Raw genomic sequence first — 19,523 nt, 5'->3', positions numbered from 1 at the left:
CTCTTCCCCTCCCTCACCCTCTTCCCCTCCCTCACCCTCTTCCCCTCCCCTCCCTCACCCGCTTCCCCTCCCCTCCCTCACCCCGTCCCTCCCTCACCTCTTCCCCTCCCCTCCCCTCCCTCACCCTCTTCCCCTCCCCTCCCTCTTCCCCTCCCCTCCCCCCACCCTCTTCCCCTCCCCTCCCCCACCCTCTTCCCCTCCCCTCCCCCACCCTCTTCCCCTCCCCTCCCCTCACCCTCTTCCCCTCCCCTCCCCCACCCTCTTCCCCTCCCCTCCCCCACCCTCTTCCCCTCCCCTCCCCCACCCTCTTCCCCTCCCCTCCCCACCCTCTTCCCCTCCCTCCCTCACCCTCTTCCTCTTCCCCTCCCTCACCCTCTTCCCCTCCCCTCCCTCACCCTCTTCCCCTCCCCTCCCTCACCCTCTTTCCCTCCCCTCCCTCACCCTCTTTCCCTCCCCTCCCTCACCCTCTTTCCCTCCCCTCCCTCACCCTCTTCCCTCCCCTCCCTCACCCTCTTTCCCTCCCCTCCCTCACCCTCTTTCCCTCCCCTCCCTCACCCTCTTTCCCTCCCCTCCCTCACCCTCTTTCCCTCCCCTCCCTCACCCTCTTTCCCTCCCCTCCCTCACCCTCTTTCCCTCCCCTCCCTCACCCTCTTTCCCTCCCCTCCCTCACCCTCTTTCCCTCCCCTCCCTCACCCTCTTTCCCTCCCCTCCCTCACCCTCTTTCCCTCCCCTCCCTCACCCTCTTTCCCTCCCCTCCCTCACCCTCTTTCCCTCACCCTCTCACTCACTCTGCCTCCTCTGGCGTCGCCGACTGATGACCTGAACGAGCGGGTGACCAATCACCGCCCCGCCCCTCTGCTCCCCCCTCCCACTGGCCATTCCCCCCGTGGGGGGCGGGGCTCTGGACAGCCTCCCTCGCCCATTGGTCCACTCTGCCGCCTGTGCCGCTTATTATTGGTCACCTGGCCCGTCAAGCAGCGGTAGCCCAGCCAATGGCGAGGTGCCCGCCTTCCCTCTCGCCGATTGGAGCAGATGGACGGGCACCGCCTCGCCATTGGTTCCTTCAGCTGACAATCAGCGGGAACCCCGCCCCTATCACTGATTGACGTGACGGCCCCGTTCCTGATTGGACAGCCTGGCCGCCTATTGAAAGTAAGTCCTATGTCTCAGGAACGATTCTTGATTTGCAATTATTTCGATTTGTAATCGATTATTTGTCGATCCCACGGAATCTCTTGATTATATATTAAATATGATTTATTGTTTCTGAAGAAAAATGTTTCATCAACACTGACCAAGGGGTGAGTGGGGCTGAACCCTTCTGCGCAGGCGCGGTATCACCCCAACACAATGCCAGGCGTCGCTACGTTGTTGCGCATGCGCGAGGTGGCACCGCCCCTTCAGCTGTCAATCCAACCGGTTACGTCAGCATATCGCGGGCTCCCCCCAGCGGCAACGAGAGGAAATGCTTCCATTCTTCACAACCTTCGCCCCCCCCCCCTTCCACTGTCAAACACCTTTAATGGCCTAAGGTCATTGCCTGTGTGGAGACTGCACGTTCTCCCCATGTCTGCGTGGGTTTCCTCCGGGTGCTCCGGTTTCCCCCCACACTCCAAAGATGTGCGGGTTAGGTTGATTGGCCATGCTAAATTGTCCCTTTGTGTCAGGGGAATTAGAATCACAGAATCATAGAAACCCTACAGTGTAGAAAGAGGCCATTCGGCCCATCGAGTCTACACCGACCACAATCCCACCCAGGCCCTATCCCCATATCCCTACATATTTACCCGCTAATCCCTCTAACCTACCCATCTCAAGACATGAGGGGGCAATTTTTAGCATGGCCAATCAACCTAATCTGCACATCTTTGGACTGGGAGGAAACCGGAGCACCCGGAGGAAACCCACGCAGACACGAGGAGAATGTGCAAACTCCGCACAGACAGTGACCCAAGCCGGGAATCGAACCCAGGTCCCTGGAGGTGTGAAGCAGCAGTGCTAACCACTGTGCTACCGTGCCGCCCAAGCTAAGGTAAATATGAGGGGTTACGGGAATAGGGCTTGGGTGGGATTGTGGTCGGTACAGATGCGACGGGCCAAATGGCCTCCTTCTGTACTGTAGCGATTCTACGCTTCTATGATTAGTGAACCAGGCGGCTCAGTTTTTAGCACTGCTGCCTCACAGCGCCAGAGACCGTGTTCGATTCCTGGCTTGGGGCCACTGTCTGTGTGGAGTCTGCACGTTCTCCCCATGTTTGCGTGGGTTTCCTCCCACAGTCTGAAAGATGTGCGGGTTAAGTGGATTGGCCGTGCTAAATTGCTCCTTAGTGTCAGGGGGTTTAGCAGGGTAAATGCATGGGGTTATGGGGATAGGGCCTGGGTGGGATTGTGGTTGGTGCAGACTCCTTGCAGCTTGCAAGTCTCCTTCTGCACTGTCGGATTCTATGATTCTCTGACATACAGAGGGATCTGGATGTACAGGTCCATAGATCCCTGAAAGAGGCAACACAAGTGGATAAGGTAGGCAAGAAGGCACGCAGCATGATTTGATTTATTATTGCCACATGTATTAGCATACAGCGAAAAGTATTGCTTCTTGCGCGCTACATACAAAGCATACCGTTCATAGAGAAGGAAAGGAGAGAATGCAGAACGTGGTGTTATAGTCACAGCTAGGGTGTAGAGAAAGATTAATTAATGAGACTTTAAAAGAGTCAGAATGAAGTTTGAGAAGCATAGAACGAGAGTAAAAGATAGAATTGGAAGGTATTCTGGGCACAGCAAGAAGTCACCTCACTCCGGCGCCATCTTGAAATAAAATGAGAATATTTTAATCTAGTTTACAGTTATAACCTGCCTGAGAGTCTGGTGGAAATAGCTTCAGTCGCAACTTTCAAAAGAGACGGGATAAATACTTACAAGAGGAAGAATTGGCAGGGATATGGGGAAAGTGCAGTGGGCTGGGATTAATTGGCCAGCTCATTCAAAGTGCTGTCGCCGACACAATGGGCTGAATGGCCTCCTTCTGCACCGTAACGTTCTATAATAGGGCATTTTACAGAACTGGATTTTGCATTGGGCCCCCCCAGGAACATTCGGGGAGGGGTGCTGAAGGTGAGCAGTACACCCTGGCATTCTAGCCCAGGGTCCTGCAGTGGGGGAGGGGGGAGGCGGGGGTACGTCACAAGGCACACCCTGCTGGTTCAGGGGCTGCAATTCATCAAAGATCCTTAGACAGCACCTTCCAAACCCACGACCACTTCCATCTAGAAGGACAAGGGCAGCAGATACATGGGAACACCACCACCTGCAAGTTCCCCTCCAAGCCGCTCACCATCCTGACTTGGAAATATATCGGCCGTTCCTTCGCAGTCGCTGGGTCAAAATCCTGGAATTCCCTCCCTAACGGCATTGTGGGTCAACCCACAGCACGTGGACTGCAGCGATTCAAGATGGCGGCTCACCACCACCTTCTCAAGGGGCAACTAGGGATGGGCAAAAAATGCTGGGCCCAGCCAGCGACGCCCATGGCCCACGAATGAATAAAACGTCAGCCCGAGAGAAATCCTCCAAGCCCCCCGTCGCATCATCTATTACACTTCAACAAACACCATTCCCTGGAGCTTCCCGCTGTCCGTAACGTTGATCTGTCTTTCTCCCGGACTCACCTGTAAGATGTTGCATCCCACAGTTGTACCTCAAGTACTTGCCATCTTCTTTTTGAGTCAAGGTGCCAATGGAAGTGAAATTATTTTAAGCTTGTGTTTAAAACGAGTGTTTATTCCAATATGGCACCCATTTATCCATGCAGCGTGTTTGAAATGTGTGTGGAGTGGTGGGTGTAGGTGGGTGGATGAGCGTATCAAGCAAATAGCTCATCGATGTAACAAACACACTGTAATCCTCTGTGCAACCATTCATACAATCTCAGCCACTCTCTCACGCACACACACACTATGGCGATGGCCTAGTGGTATTATCACCAGACTCTTAATCCAGAAACTCAGCTAATGTTCTGGGGACCCGGGTTCGAATCCCGCCACGGCAGATGGTGGAATTTGAATTCAATAAAAATATCTGGAATTAAGAATCTACTGATGACCCATTATCGATTGTCGGAAAAACCCATCTGGTTCACTAATGTCCCTTCAGGGAAGGAAATCTGCCGTCCTTACCCGGTCTGGCCTACATGTGACTCCAGAGCCACAGCAATGTGGTTGATTCTCAACTGCCCTCGGGCAACTGGGGATGGGCAATAAATACTGGCCCAGCCAGTGACGCCCATGTCCCACAGAAGAATAAAACAACATACTCTCACAAACACCCTCTCGCACGCTCTCCCTCTCACATGCGCACACTCTCCCTCTCGCACACTCACTCAGCCAGCTAGATACACAGGCCTGGATTGCAGCTTCCAAAGCCAGCTACAGCCATCGCAACTCCATCTTCTTCCTGGTTGCCGGAGGTGAGGGCATAGGGGGTGCGGAGGACAAAGGGGTACTTGTGATTTGAGTTGCACCCACTGCTCCCTGGACACAGTTCGGAGGCAGGTATAGGGGCTGCTGAATGCCAGGAGGGGCTGTTTCAAAGATCCACTCACTTTGGGATCTTTCTCCAGTCGTTCTGGTCAATAATTCAGGTCACTGAGCGCTCACACCCCATCACCCACTCTCCATTTGATGCCAATTCATCCATTCCCCCTTCGGCCGCCGTGCCAACTCACAACCCTAATGGCCCCTTACAACCTCCAATACCAATTCATGCCAACCAATTCCCCACTCTTAGACCATAGGCCCTACATGGGTGAATCTCAGCAGCCATGTTGAGATGAAATAAAGCTCTAAATATTGATTTCAGTCTTCACTGACAATCCCATCCATCAAAGCGCATTAAAATATTTAAATCGCCTCAAGTAGTTAATCCAGAATGAAAACAGACACATATTTTCCTAACCCCACACCAAAGGCAGCTAACCCTTTAATAACTTCTTTGATCTGTCAATTAAACTGTGAACCTAGACCACCCTGCTGGAATAATTATAGATTGTGGAAAATACTAACAATGATAGCCCTTGGGGTATTGTCAACAGACGGGATATATTCTTTTTATTCCTAAAGGGCTGAGGATTTGAATAATTTCACTGCTCGACCATTCTACAACCCTTCCTTCACCCCAAGCATTGATGTCAACTCAAAAACATTGCAACGTCCACCCTTGCTGCAGCGAAACTGGGGTATGTTTGAACTTAGCACTGAGTTAGGGATGTCTCTGCTGAGTTTGGGTTCCCCCATGTGTGATTCAGCACCCACCCCCATTTCCCCTCCCGGTGAAAACTGGATGTGGGAAATTGAGGTGGGATTTCTGGATCAGGGTCCCGCCCACCATTTTTAAGGGTCTCCACAAATGCAAAACTCTGGGCCACAATTATAGTGGGCCCCAGACACACATGCGTTCAGCCACACACACAGACACTTTCAAATGAACACACAGACACACGCACACTTACACTCTCACACGTGTGGGGAAGATGTTTCCATTAGTCGGAGACACCAGGATCCGAGGGCACAGCCTCAAAGTTTCCTTTGGTGCAGGGTTAGGGATATAAGTGTTTGTTTTCATTATGGATTAACTACTTGAGGGGATTTAAATATTTTAATGGGCTTTGATGAATGGGACTGTTTTCAACACAGTGAAGGCTGGAATACATATTTAGAGCTTTATTCCTTCTCAACATGGCTGCTGAGATTCGCCCATGTAGGGCCTATGGTCCAAGAGTGGGGAATTGGTTGGCATGAATTGGCATTGGAGGCTTTAAGGGGCCATTAGGGTTGTGAGTTGGATTGGAAGCCTAGGGGGGGGAATGGATGAATTGGCATCAATGGAGAGTGGGTGATGGGGTGGACCCGGGTTCCATTCTTGGCTTGGGTGACTGTGTGGAGTTTGCACGTTCTCTCCGTGTCTGCGTGGGTTTCCTCCGGGTGCTCCGGTTTCCTCCCACAGTCTGAAAGATGCGCTGGTTAGGGTGCATTGACCCGAACAAGCGCCGGAGCGTGGCAACTCGTGGGAATTTCACAGTAGCTTCAATGCAGTGTTCATGTAAGCCTTCCTTGTGACTAATAAATAAACTATTAACTTTACTTTAAAGGGATGACCCTTTAGAACCGAGATGAGGAGGAATTTCTTCAGCCAGAGGGTGGTGAATCTGTGGAATTCATTGCCACAGAGGGAGGCCGGGTCACTGAATGTATTTAAGACAGAGATAGAGAGGTTCTTGATTGGTGAGGAGATCAAAGGTTACGGGGAAAAGGTGGGAGAATGGGGTCGAGAAACTTATCAGCCATGAACGAATGGCGGAACAGGCTTGATGGGCCGAATGGCCTGATTCTGCTCCTGACCTCACATTGAATGGACACATTCAGAAGTCCCCACACGTCCATCGCAGGATGGCAGCGCGAAGCAATAAAAAGACAGGACACAGGTAGTTTCAGGCAACTGGCATTTTACTTCTGAGTGTTGTTTACTGATTGCATTGATACCTGCATAGACATTTACAAAAAAAAAAGACAAATAAATGTCAAAATGAAGTGAGAGATTAGAAAACAACCAATAATGCAGCTAACACGATTTAACATAGGAGACGGACGACTGTTCCAACGACAGGGTAAACCAGAGCACCAAACGGACAGAGATACCCGTTCCCACTCAAAAACCGGTGGGTGTAATGTACAGTGTCTAACACAAGTTTTGTACAAATTGCAGCTTTGGCCAGGCTGATCACCCGTTCATGCTCGGTCCCATACGTGCTCCATTGTCTCGTCTGAAATTAAGCACTCGGCTCAAAACGCAATAATAGAGGGGAAAGTCCTGCGCTTGCTGCCGCTGTCTCCCCACTTCATTCCCGTTTGGAGACAGCTGGGAGTCTGCGGCCAGGAATAAGCACCCCCCCCCCCCCCATCCCCACCCACCACCCCCCATCCCCACGCCCCCCCCCCCCCACCCCACCCCACCCCAGCAGTGATAACAGAAGGGGACGTGAAATGCAATGGCACCCGCTTGGCAGAGGAGCATGTCAAACCACAGAAATACAAGCTCGGCAAGATCAGAATCTTGAGCTTGTCCCTCTAGAGATTGTCTGGACTGCAGCCTTAATAATGTGGGGATTCTATGCAGTGTGAAGCTTAGGGAATGGTTTCTATCGAAGGCACCTGCCCAGGTGATAATATGTCAAGTAACACAAGAGCCGCGGCATTTGGGATTGCGACAACACTCTAGGATTTCAAAATTAATTAATTGAAAAAAGTGCAGATGCCAAGACCCCTTCTCTCTTGTTGGGATGCAGTTCCCTGGGGATCAGTATTCCAGTACCCCTCCTGTGTGTGCCAATGAGCACCAACAGACTACTCAACTGTAAAGAGCATCACAGCTGAGCCTGATCCTGACAGTCACACACACACTCGCACTGACACACACGCACACTGACACACACGCGCACACTCGCACTGACGCACACTCGCACTGACACACGCACACACTCGCACTGACACACACACACTCGCACTGACACACACACACTCGCACTGACACACACACACACACTCGCACTGACACACACACTCGCACTGACACACACACTCGCACTGACACACACACTCGCACTGACACACACACACACTCGCACTGACACACACACACACTCGCACTGACACACACACACTCGCACTGACACACACACACTCGCACTGACACACACACTCGCACTGACACACACACTCGCACTGACACACACACTCGCACTGACACACACACACTCGCACTGACACACACACTCGCACTGACACACACACACTCGCACTGACGCACACACTCGCACTGACGCACACACTCGCACTGACACACACACTCGCACTGACACACACACTCGCACTGACACACACACACACTCGCACTGACACACACACACACTCGCACTGACACACACACACACACTCGCACTGACACACACACACTCGCACTGACACACACACACTCGCACTGACACACACACTCGCACTGACACACACACTCGCACTGACACACACACTCGCACTGACACACACACTCGCACTGACACACACACACTCGCACTGACACACACACACTCGCACTGACACACACACACTCGCACTGACACACACTCGCACTGACACACACACTCGCACTGACACACACACTCGCACTGACACACACACTCGCACTGACACACACACACTCGCACTGACACACACACACTCGCACTGACACACACACACTCGCACTGACACATACACACACTCGCACTGACACACACACACACTCGCACTGACACACACACACACTCGCACTGACACACACACACTCGCACTGACACACGCACTCGCACTGACACACGCACTCGCACTGACACACGCACTCGCACTGACACACGCACTCGCACTGACACACACACACTCGCACTGACACACACACACTCGCACTGACACACACACACTCGCACTGACACACACTCGCACTGACACACACTCGCACTGACACACAGACTCGCACTGACACACAGACTCGCACTGACACACAGACTCACACTGACACACACACTCGCACTGACACACACACACTCGCACTGACACACACACACTCGCACTGACACACACACACTCGCACTGACACACACACACTCGCACTGACACACACACACTCGCACTGACACACACACTCGCACTGACACATACACACACTCGCACTGACACATACACACACTCGCACTGACACACACACACTCGCACTGACACACACACACTCGCACTGACACACACACACACTCGCACTGACACACACACACTCGCACTGACACACACACTCACACTTGCACTGACACACATACACTCGCACTGACACACGCACTCGCACTGACACACGCACTCGCACTGACACACGCACTCGCACTGACACACACACTCGCACTGACACACACACTCGCACTGACACACACACTCACACTCGCACTGACACACACACTCACACTTGCACTGACACACTTGCACTGACACACACACTCGCACTGACACACACACACTCGCACTGACAAACTCGCACTGACACACACGCACTCGCACTGACACACACGCACTCGCACTGACACACGCACTCGCACTGACACACGCACTCGCACTGACACACGCACTCGCACTGACACACTCGCACTGACACACACACACACACTCGCACTGACACACACACACTCGCACTGACACACACACACTCGCACTGACACACACACACTCGCACTGACACACACCCTCACACTTGCACTGACACACTCACACTCGCACTGACACACACACTCGCACTGACACACACACTCGCACTGACACACACACTCGCACTGACACACACTCACACTTGCACTGACACACACACACTCGCACTGACACACACACTCGCACTGACACACACACTCGCACTGACACACACACACTCGCACTGACACACGCACTCGCACTGACACACGCACTCGCACTGACACACGCACTCGCACTGACACACACACTCGCACTGACACACACACTCGCACTGACACACACACTCGCACTGACACACACACACACTCGCACTGACACACACACACTCGCACTGACACACACTCGCACTGACACACACACACACACTCGCACTGACACACACACACACTCGCACTGACACACACACACACTCGCACTGACACACACTCGCACTGACACACACTCGCACTGACACACACACACTCGCACTGACACACACACACTCGCACTGACACACACACACTCGCACTGACACACACACACTCGCACTGACACACACACACTCGCACTGACACACACTCGCACTGACACACACTCGCACTGACACACACACACACTCGCACTGACACACACACTCGCACTGACACACACACACACTCGCACTGACACACACACACACTCGCACTGACACACACTCGCACTGACGCACACACACTCGCACTGACACACACACACTCGCACTGACACACACACACTCGCACTGACACACACACACTCGCACTGACACACACACACTCGCACTGACACACACACACTCGCACTGACACACACACACTCGCACTGACACACACACACTCGCACTGACACACACACACTCGCACTGACACACACACACTCGCACTGACACACACACACTCGCACTGACACACACACACTCGCACTGACACACACACACTCGCACTGACACACACACTCGCACTGACACACACACTCGCACTGACACACACACTCGCACTGACACACACACACACTCGCACTGACACACACACACACACTCGCACTGACACACACACACACTCGCACTGACACACACACACACTCGCACTGACACACACTCGCACTGACACACACTCGCACTGACACACACACACTCGCACTGACACACACACACTCGCACTGACACACACACACTCGCACTGACACACACACACTCGCACTGACACACACACACTCGCACTGACACACACACACTCGCACTGACACACACTCGCACTGACACACACTCGCACTGACACACACACACACTCGCACTGACACACACACTCGCACTGACACACACACACACTCGCACTGACACACACACACACTCGCACTGACACACACTCGCACTGACGCACACACACTCGCACTGACACACACACACTCGCACTGACACACACACACTCGCACTGACACACACACACTCGCACTGACACACACACACTCGCACTGACACACACACACTCGCACTGACACACACACACTCGCACTGACACACACACACTCGCACTGACACACACACACTCGCACTGACACACACACACTCGCACTGACACACACACTCGCACTGACACACACACTCGCACTGACACACACACTCGCACTGACACACACACACTCGCACTGACACACACACACACTCGCACTGACACACACACACACTCGCACTGACACACACACACACTCGCACTGACACACACACACTCGCACTGACACACACACACTCGCACTGACACACACACACTCGCACTGACACACACACACTCGCACTGACACACACACACTCGCACTGACACACACTCGCACTGACACACACACACTCACACTGACACACACACACTCGCAGTCAAACACACACATACAGGCACTCAGACACACGCATGCGCACAAATACACAGACATATGCAAAGACTCATGGGCACACTGACATGCACGCACACACACAGACATGTACACACAAGCACACAGATGCACACACACACACACATAGACAAACACAATCACACAGGTCCACACAAACATATAGGCACAAGACATGCAGGTATAGACATGCATGCAGATACATAAATGCAGAGACATACACATAGGAACAAACACATACATACATATAGGCACAAGACACACATACACAGATGCATACACACACACACAACCATGTGCACACAGGCCAACAGGCATGCGCGTGCGTACACACACACAGACAAGCGCACACACACACAGACAAGCACCCACACACGTGCACACACACATGTTTCTAGCAGCAGTCACTAGCTGATAATCTAGTGGACTTTTCCGCTCTGTAGCCAGGTGACTGTTCAGCCCAGTTGAGATCAGCTAACTCAGTAGGGGCTGGAGGTCATGATCTGTGAGAGGCCTGTCCCACACAGCTCAGCCTGCCTGATCATGGGACATTTTCAAATAGCTTTTCATCCTTGGTTATAGCAGCTTTAAGTTCAATCAATTTGAAGTTATCCAGAGGACTGAGTGGTACACAGGTACGCAGGGTGGTACACTGGGCGGTACGCAGGGTGGTACACTGGGCGGTACGCAGGGTGGTACACAGGTACGCAGGGTGGTACACTGGGCGGTACGCAGGGTGGTACACTGGGCGGTACGCAGGGTGGTACACAGGTACGCAGGGTGGTACACTGGGCGGTACGCAGGGTGGTACACTGGGCGGTACGCAGGGTGGTACGCAGGGTGGTACACAGGTACGCAGGGTGGTACACTGGGCGGTACGCAGGGTGGTACACTGGGCGGTACGCAGGGTGGTACACTGGGCGGTACGCAGGGTGGTACACTGGGCGGTACGCAGGGTGGTACACTGGGCGGTACGCAGGGTGGTACACTGGGCGGTACGCAGGGTGGTACACTGGGCGGTACGCAGGGTGGTACACTGGGCGGTACGCAGGGTGGTACACTGGGCGGTACGCAGGGTGGTACACTGGGCGGTACGCAGGGTGGTACACTGGGCGGTACGCAGGGTGGTACACTGGGCGGTACGCAGGGTGGTACACTGGGCGGTACGCAGGGTGGTACACTGGGCGGTACGCAGGGTGGTACACTGGGCGGTACGCAGGGTGGTACACTGGGCGGTACGCAGGGTGGTACACTGGGCGGTACGCAGGGTGGTACACTGGGCGGTACGCAGGGTGGTACACTGGGCGGTACGCAGGGTGGTACACTGGGCGGTACGCAGGGTGGTACACTGGGCGGTACACAGGTACGCAGGGCGGTACACTGGGCGGTACACAGGTACGCAGGGCGGTACACTGGGCGGTACACAGGTACGCAGGGCGGTACACTGGGCGGTACACAGGTACGCAGGGCGGTACACTGGGCGGTACACAGGTACGCAGGGCGGTACACTGGGCGGTACGCAGGGTGGAAGCATGTGTGTCCTGTAAGTGGACGTGCATTCCCTGCCCACTGGGAGCATTCCTGCCTCTGGAGTGTGAAGCCGCAGGGTTTGAACTCCATCCCAGACTGGACTAGTGAGACTAGAACAGCAGCTCTGAATTCAGGGATACGCCTGTCTAATGGGCCCAGTGGTTTGGATTGTGAGAGCCTCCTACACCTCAGCTAACTTTTGAATCATAGAATCCCTATAGTGCAGAAGGAGGCCATTCAGCCCATCCAGGCCCTATCCCTGTAACCCCACATATTTACCCCGCTAATCCCTCTAACCTACGCATGCCGGGACACCAAGGGGCAATTTAGCATGGCCAATCAACCTAACCACACATCTTTGGACTGTGAGAGGAAACCCACACAGACACGGGGAGAATGTGCAGACTCCACACAGACAGTGACCCAAGCCGGGAATCGAACCCGGGTCCCTGGCGTTGTGAGGCAGCAGTGCTAACCACTGTGCCACCCGTACCGCAACTTTGACCAGGCAGCAAACCGTTCCAATAGCTTCACACTGTTGGCCAAAAGGGAAAAGATTTGAAGACAGGAAAAGGACGAGCAACTTGAACCCCGGTCCCAACAATGTGACCCAGCTGACTCTGCTCTGCAGCTGACAACTGCAAGTTCACACCTCCACGGCAGTGAAGCTATCTGACCCTTTCTTCCAAATGTCCCAATGTGAATGCTTGGAATTCCCATGGGAAGGGGAGGGAGCAGAGTCGATGAGTCTTCCAAATCCCTGAGGAGATCGCTGGTGGAAGTCCCTGGGGTCTACTTGGTCACAGCAGGAAACAATCGCCAAGCTACCCTTCCAACCATTACATTTCCTTTAATAAAAGTAAAATACTGCGGGTGCTGGAATCTGAAACATGAACAGAAAATGCTGGAAAGCCTCAGCGGGTCTGACAGCGTCTGTGAAGAGAGAATAGAGCCAAATATTTCAAGTCTAGCTGACCCCAGATGAAGGGTCATCCAGACTCGAAGCTTTGGCTCGATTCTCTCTCCACAGGTGCTGTCAGACCGGCTGAGGTTTTCCAGCATTTTCTGTGAGTGTGTTTCCTTTCCGGTGGCTGGAGGGTGGGGAGGGGGATGGAAATTTCTAGAACTGTGCAGACCAAATCCCCCAGTACACTCCGCACTGCGCTATTTGGAATGCGATACATAGTTGGCATCTGAATACACTTTACAATGGTGACATGGTATCTCTATCACCCAGACCAGACAGTCCGTGGGCTTCCTGACACACCTCCAACCCTCAAGTTGTGCATTTTTGTGCTCCGACTGGCCACTGGGAAAACGTACGGGTTCAAAACAGGTCAAAGTGCCTCTTCAGTTTAACGCATTCATTACTCCAGAAAGGGTCAAGAGCTTATTTTGATTTAAAGACATACTCTACAACAATAAAATCTTAACATAATATTAAAGTTAGAAATTTGACACAAAAAAAACACTAGTTCCAGAGATGCACAGTGGAGGTAAGTGTTCACATGACTGAAATCTGCAATCAGATAACGTGGTCCTTTGGTCACATTGCTCTTTGGTAATATGTCAGAAATCCTTAACAATTTGATCTCAATTCTGGCCCTTACCCCCCCCCGCTCTATTATTCTATTGGCAAAGATCATACCCTGAAAATGCAGGGGGGGGAATTGTACTGGGGATTGCGACGATACGCCAGTTGTACCACGAGTGAGGTATGGTTTAATTTTGGTTCACTTTCCATCAGAATGTCTGGAATGTGCAGTTACAAGCACAGCTTTGAATCAAATTGAAATCCAATTCCCAGGACAGCGGGCATGTTAAGATAACTGGTTGGTAACCAGGTCAAATCTCATGATGTTACCTCCATGGGGCAGGATTCGGTGAGGACTTCACAAAACAGAATTGTCACCGATGATGCCGGGTTCCCTCTCGCTTACGGGAAGAGCCTTTTGTCAGTTGTTCAGGCTCTCAGTTGTTCGCCGTGAGCTTGCCCAAGTGGTCTCTTGCCCGCACGCGTCAGTCGCTGACACAGGCAAAGACCCCATGAACAGCCCTCCCACAGGCAAAGACCCCACAATCAGCCCTCCCACAGGCAAAGGCTCCATAAAGAGCCCTCCCTGTGAACGTCCTGAGAGCAAAAGCACGGGACTGAGTGGGGATCAGCGGTATGTGCCTTTGTGGGTTGTCTTTTGAAACTGGCACGGCAAGAGGGAATATTGAGTTAGTGTGCATCGCACGGCTTATGCCGTGTCCCTGCTGTGGCGATTGGACCATCGCAAATACAAATGTTTGTCAAATGATTGTGCAGGAGGTATTGAATTCTCCTAACGGCAAGGACAGAAAGAGAGGATGCAAAATACTGCTTACCAAAATAGATCCTTCTCACTCATTGGTTTTTATTTCCAAAAATAAAAGGGGGCCTTTTCGATCCCTACTGAGATCGGAGATCTCCCTTCGCTATTTTATCAGCTATGATTCGTACTTTGCAAACATCACAGTAAGTTATTTCAAATGCGATTGTCATTTAATCATTCTGAAATCACTTCTTAATTTCACGCATGTCGACCCGTTTCAAGACTCCCAGTTTCTATTGCTTTTCCTTTTTTGTGGTACTTCCTTGTCCTGCCAGACAGTCTAAGAGTCTCGCAGGAATGGCTTAGTGGAATCGTTCAATTAACAGAATATTTACAAATACATTGTCGCGCCGTGGTCTTGAACTCAGCCCTCTTGCTTCTGGTCAGCCAGTTCTCCACGAGCATGCTGGTTTAAAAACCCTGGGGTCTTGGCTGTGGTGAGGTTGGCTCTGTGGCGGAGGTTGGCTCTGTGGCGGAGGTTGGCTCTGTGGCGGAGGACTGAATGGTCGGCGATAGGGAATGGCTCCCGGGGACGGGGGTGCACAATTTGGAGATGGCGTTTTGGCACCGCTGGCGAGGGGGAAGGGCAGGAATTTTAATTCCGATTTTAATGGGCAGCATTGCACGTGCCTTTGTGAGACGCGCATTTACAGTTTGGTGGAAACATCAAAATAATGGACATTTTCACAACGTGGGGATCAGGAGCGGGCACAGAACATACAACTGCTGGAACGCTCACCCACACGGACATATAACCACATGTTGGTCTCAGCACCTGTTTTTCTTATTCGAGTCGGGATTCACCCTGCTCCCCCCCCCACACCCCACCACCAGCCTTCTCTCCTTCAGCCCCCAGTGAACTTTGTTCCGATTGGGGTCAATGGGTAAGGGTTTAATTTCCATCAGGTGGTCCCAGGGAACAGAGGCGGTGAGGACTGCCCCGGGTCCCGGCGAAACGGAAAGCTGGCTAACCAGAGGTTCAGTTGAATGAAAACAAAATCAGTTCAGTCGCTAATAACTGCATTTAAAGGCACCAGCTTCAACAAACAGAGCTTGAATTTAACAGCTTTTGACACGAGAAGAGACGATCTTTGGGAAAGTAGCGCACTCACGAGGGGAGAGCGCCTGGTCAATCTTTAGATGCTCAAATGCAGATTAACCACAAATCGAGAAAACCCAAAGTAATACAAAAAGCTGCCAGCTGGCCAGAGGTGAGTTAACGGGCGGGGGCCAGGGCGTGTAAGGTTTTCTTGCGATTGGAAACAATAATCAAGCTTGATGCAGCTTTCTGTTTCTCCCCAGGGTAGAAATGTGTCCTATGGGGTTTGATGACTTGCTAAAGGTGAAGCTATTTTTCTCCGTACAAAACGGGACCCAAACGGGATTTAGAATGGGGAAGAGACCTCCAATTTCATTGTTGATCACCATCATACAGTTCTGGTACTGAGTGAATGGAGGAGAATGTCTGAGGGAAAGGTGCAGTCAGTTCAACCTGCCAAACAGAATCAGTCTGCTCGGTGGAACTCAACTCAATAAAGTTCCTATTTGTAAATTCTTGTTATTTCTCCGCTTGCCCCCGCCCCCAATACACACACACATGTACGCATGCACACACACACATGTACGCGCGCACACACACACATGTACGCGCGTGCACGCGCACACACATGTACTCGCATGCACGCACACACACATGTACGTGCACACACACACATGCACACACACACACGTGTACACACACACACATGTACACACACACACGTGTACACACACTCGTACACACACACACACTCGTACACACACACACACTCGTACACACACACACACACTCATCTCCACTAGTTCACAGAGTTTTGGATGGAACATTTCTTCCTCAGTAATTATCTACAGGATATGGAAAGATGACGAACTTTGGAGTCCTGGGCCACACCGTGCCCTCGAGCCAATCAGAAAGCTGCAGCAACTTTTTTTTCCCTCTTTGTAAAGGTCCTGCCTCCACCCCACTCACGGCCATGCTGCGCAGACCTGGTGCACTCGGACAGGGTGGCATTCCAACATTAGCATCCCCTCGCCCAGCGGGCTAGTGGGGGCGTCCCATTTTTGCTGATTGTCCTTGGTGCCGGTATGCCCCCAACAGGTCTCTAGGTGAGATACTGCGGCGCACCCTCCAGGTTTAACAAAACGCAGACGTGCAGTGCCAGAGTATCACACGCGCTGCACGTCATGCAGGGAAACAGAGAAAAATAAAATGTTATCGCTTAATTCCTTACACAGAAAATGGCTTTTTAATGTTAAGTTCAAGCCCTGTCTTTTCCACACACCAGAATTCCAACGGTAAGTCCCTTTCCTTTGCATTGTTGCTGCTTTTTGCTATTTTAATTTAAAATCAGCCCCCCTTGACACAAATGAATAAATAATGAAAGTTGACACAAAAAAAAAACAGTGCATACGCACGCCAAGTCCTTTAGCGGGAACCAATTGTTCGAGCAACCTTGGGTGTGCGGGATCCTCAGTGTTTTTTTTCCCCCTCCCTTTTGCTGTGTCAGGCAGGTAGAATTACGACATTTAGGGCTTTTTCACATCCAGATTGAAGAGTGCGAGGATGTCTGACATCGCGTCGATGATGTGTTGACCAAAGCGATGCGCGTCCTTTCAGAGAGCAAAAGGAGAAAGGATTTTTAGTCAGTATGATTTCAGAACTGCACACCTTTTATTTCCTTTGCGCAAGTAAGTATGGCTCAGTGGTCTCCACCTATAGGGAATGTGGTTCCTCTGTATGTCTACCTGAACCCAGTTCGTTAAAGTTAATACATATTCCTCAGCTTGTCCGGACAGGCTGACATTCTAAATTCTTAACTTTGTGCTCAAATCATTATGCCTCTGTACTACTAACTTTCTCTAGCCCAACAACCTGTCTCCTTGCTCTCTGAACCGTGGTCTCTTGTGCACAAGTGCATGGGTCATAGGCATAGGCCACAGGTCAGCCATGATCTCACCGAGTGGTAGAACAAGCTCGATGGGCTGAATAGCCTACTCTTGTTCTCATGTTCCTTTCATTCCCCACCCCACGATTGGCAGTTCTGTACCCCAACATTCTGAAATTCCCTCACTAAACCTTCAGAAGGATTTTATAAAGGCAAGCAATTATTTTAGAGTTTATTTATTATTGTCGCAAGAAGGCTTACATTAACACCGCAATGAAGTTACTGTGAAAATCCCCTAGTCGCCTGTTCGGGTAACACTGAGGGAGAATTTAGCACCCTAACCAGCACGCCTTTCAGACTGTGGGAGGAAACCGGAGCACCCGGAGGAAACCCACGCAGACACGAGTAGAGTGTGCAAACTCCACACAGACAGTGGCCCAAACTGGGAATCGAACCTGGTTCCCTGGTGCTGTGAGGCAGCAGTGCTAACCACTGTGCCACCGTGGCGAACTCTGCCGCTACTCTACACACTTTAAACTGGAACTGCAACCCTGACACACCAGAATTCCGGGCGCAAATCTGATTCTCATCTACACCGTAAGGCAACATGCCCACCCTCTGGTCTCCTCTATCACCCTTCTCTATGGCCCTACCTACCAGTTGATGTGGAATTATAGAATTTGAATCAGAGAAGCCCTACAGTGCAAAAGGAGGCCATTTGTCCCAACGGGTCTGCACCGACCACAATCCCACCCAAGCCCTATTCTTGTGACCCCTCATATTTACCCTGATAATCCCCTGACACTAGCATTAATTTAGCACAGCCAATCAACCTAACCCACACATCTTTGGAGTGTGGGAGGAAACAGGAGCGCTCGGAGAAACCCACGCAGACGCGGGGAGAATGTACAGACTCCGCACAGACAGTGACCCGAGGCCAGAATCGAACCCGGGTCCCTGGCACTGTGAGGCAGCAGTGCTAACCACTGTGCCACCGTGCCGCCCTGAAATCCACAGGCCAACTGCACAAACACTCCGTGAACCTGACGTGATTGGAACACGCAACCTTCTGGTCTGGAGTCAGACCTGCTAACATTGCGACACAAGCCCACGTAGTTTATGTGGATTTCAGCAAAACCTTTGACGCAAAGGAAGGTAGAAGCACATGGAATCCAGGATAACTTGGCAAGTTGGATCCAAAACTGGTTCAGTGGTAGGAGGCAGGACGGTGGTAGAAGGCTATTTGTGTGTCTGGAGGGCCGTGTCCAGTGGCGCACCACAGGGATCAGTGCTAGGTCCCTTATTGTTCATAGGTCAGAGTGTAGGCGGGATGATAAGTAAGCTTGTGGAAGTCATGAAGAATGGCAAGGTGGTTAATAGTGAAGAAGGTCTTAGGTTACAGGAAGACATTGACGGGTTGGTAAGATGTGCAAATTGGCGGCAGATGGAATTTAACCCTGAAAAGTGTGAGGTAATGCACTTTGGAAGGAATAACAAGACAAAGGAGTACTCAATGAATG

At 51.9% G+C, this 19,523-nt stretch overlaps 2 protein-coding genes across 10 annotated transcripts in view; both read right to left on the bottom strand.

Annotated features, from left to right (window-relative positions):
• Window positions 1-1,055, bottom strand: part of LOC144509510 (transportin-3-like) — a 14,473-nt gene extending 13,418 nt beyond the window's left edge. The window contains exon 1 of the mRNA XM_078238415.1: window positions 963-1,055. Within this exon, the coding sequence (XP_078094541.1) occupies window positions 963-1,055 (93 nt within the window). The remainder of the gene's footprint in view (window positions 1-962) is intronic.
• Window positions 1-19,523, bottom strand: part of LOC144509098 (carnitine O-palmitoyltransferase 1, liver isoform-like) — a 304,253-nt gene that overhangs the window by 153,588 nt on the left and 131,142 nt on the right. For 5 of the 9 annotated variants that reach the window (XM_078237444.1, XM_078237446.1, XM_078237449.1 and 2 more), the window contains exon 19: window positions 12,594-17,728. In XM_078237444.1, the coding sequence (XP_078093570.1) occupies window positions 17,645-17,728 (84 nt within the window). In that variant the 3' untranslated portion in view covers window positions 12,594-17,644. Of the gene's footprint in view, window positions 1-6,485; window positions 6,537-12,593; window positions 17,729-19,523 lie in introns of those variants that run through there. The other 4 variants (XR_013500395.1, XR_013500396.1, XR_013500397.1 and 1 more) reach the window with 2 other exon arrangements.

The sequence above is a fragment of the Mustelus asterias genome, chromosome 21 (assembly GCF_964213995.1).
Source record: "Mustelus asterias chromosome 21, sMusAst1.hap1.1, whole genome shotgun sequence".
Lineage (NCBI taxonomy): Eukaryota > Metazoa > Chordata > Chondrichthyes > Carcharhiniformes > Triakidae > Mustelus > Mustelus asterias.
Note: the sequence above shows the minus strand (reverse complement) of the source record. Positions and strands in the feature narration are given on the sequence as shown.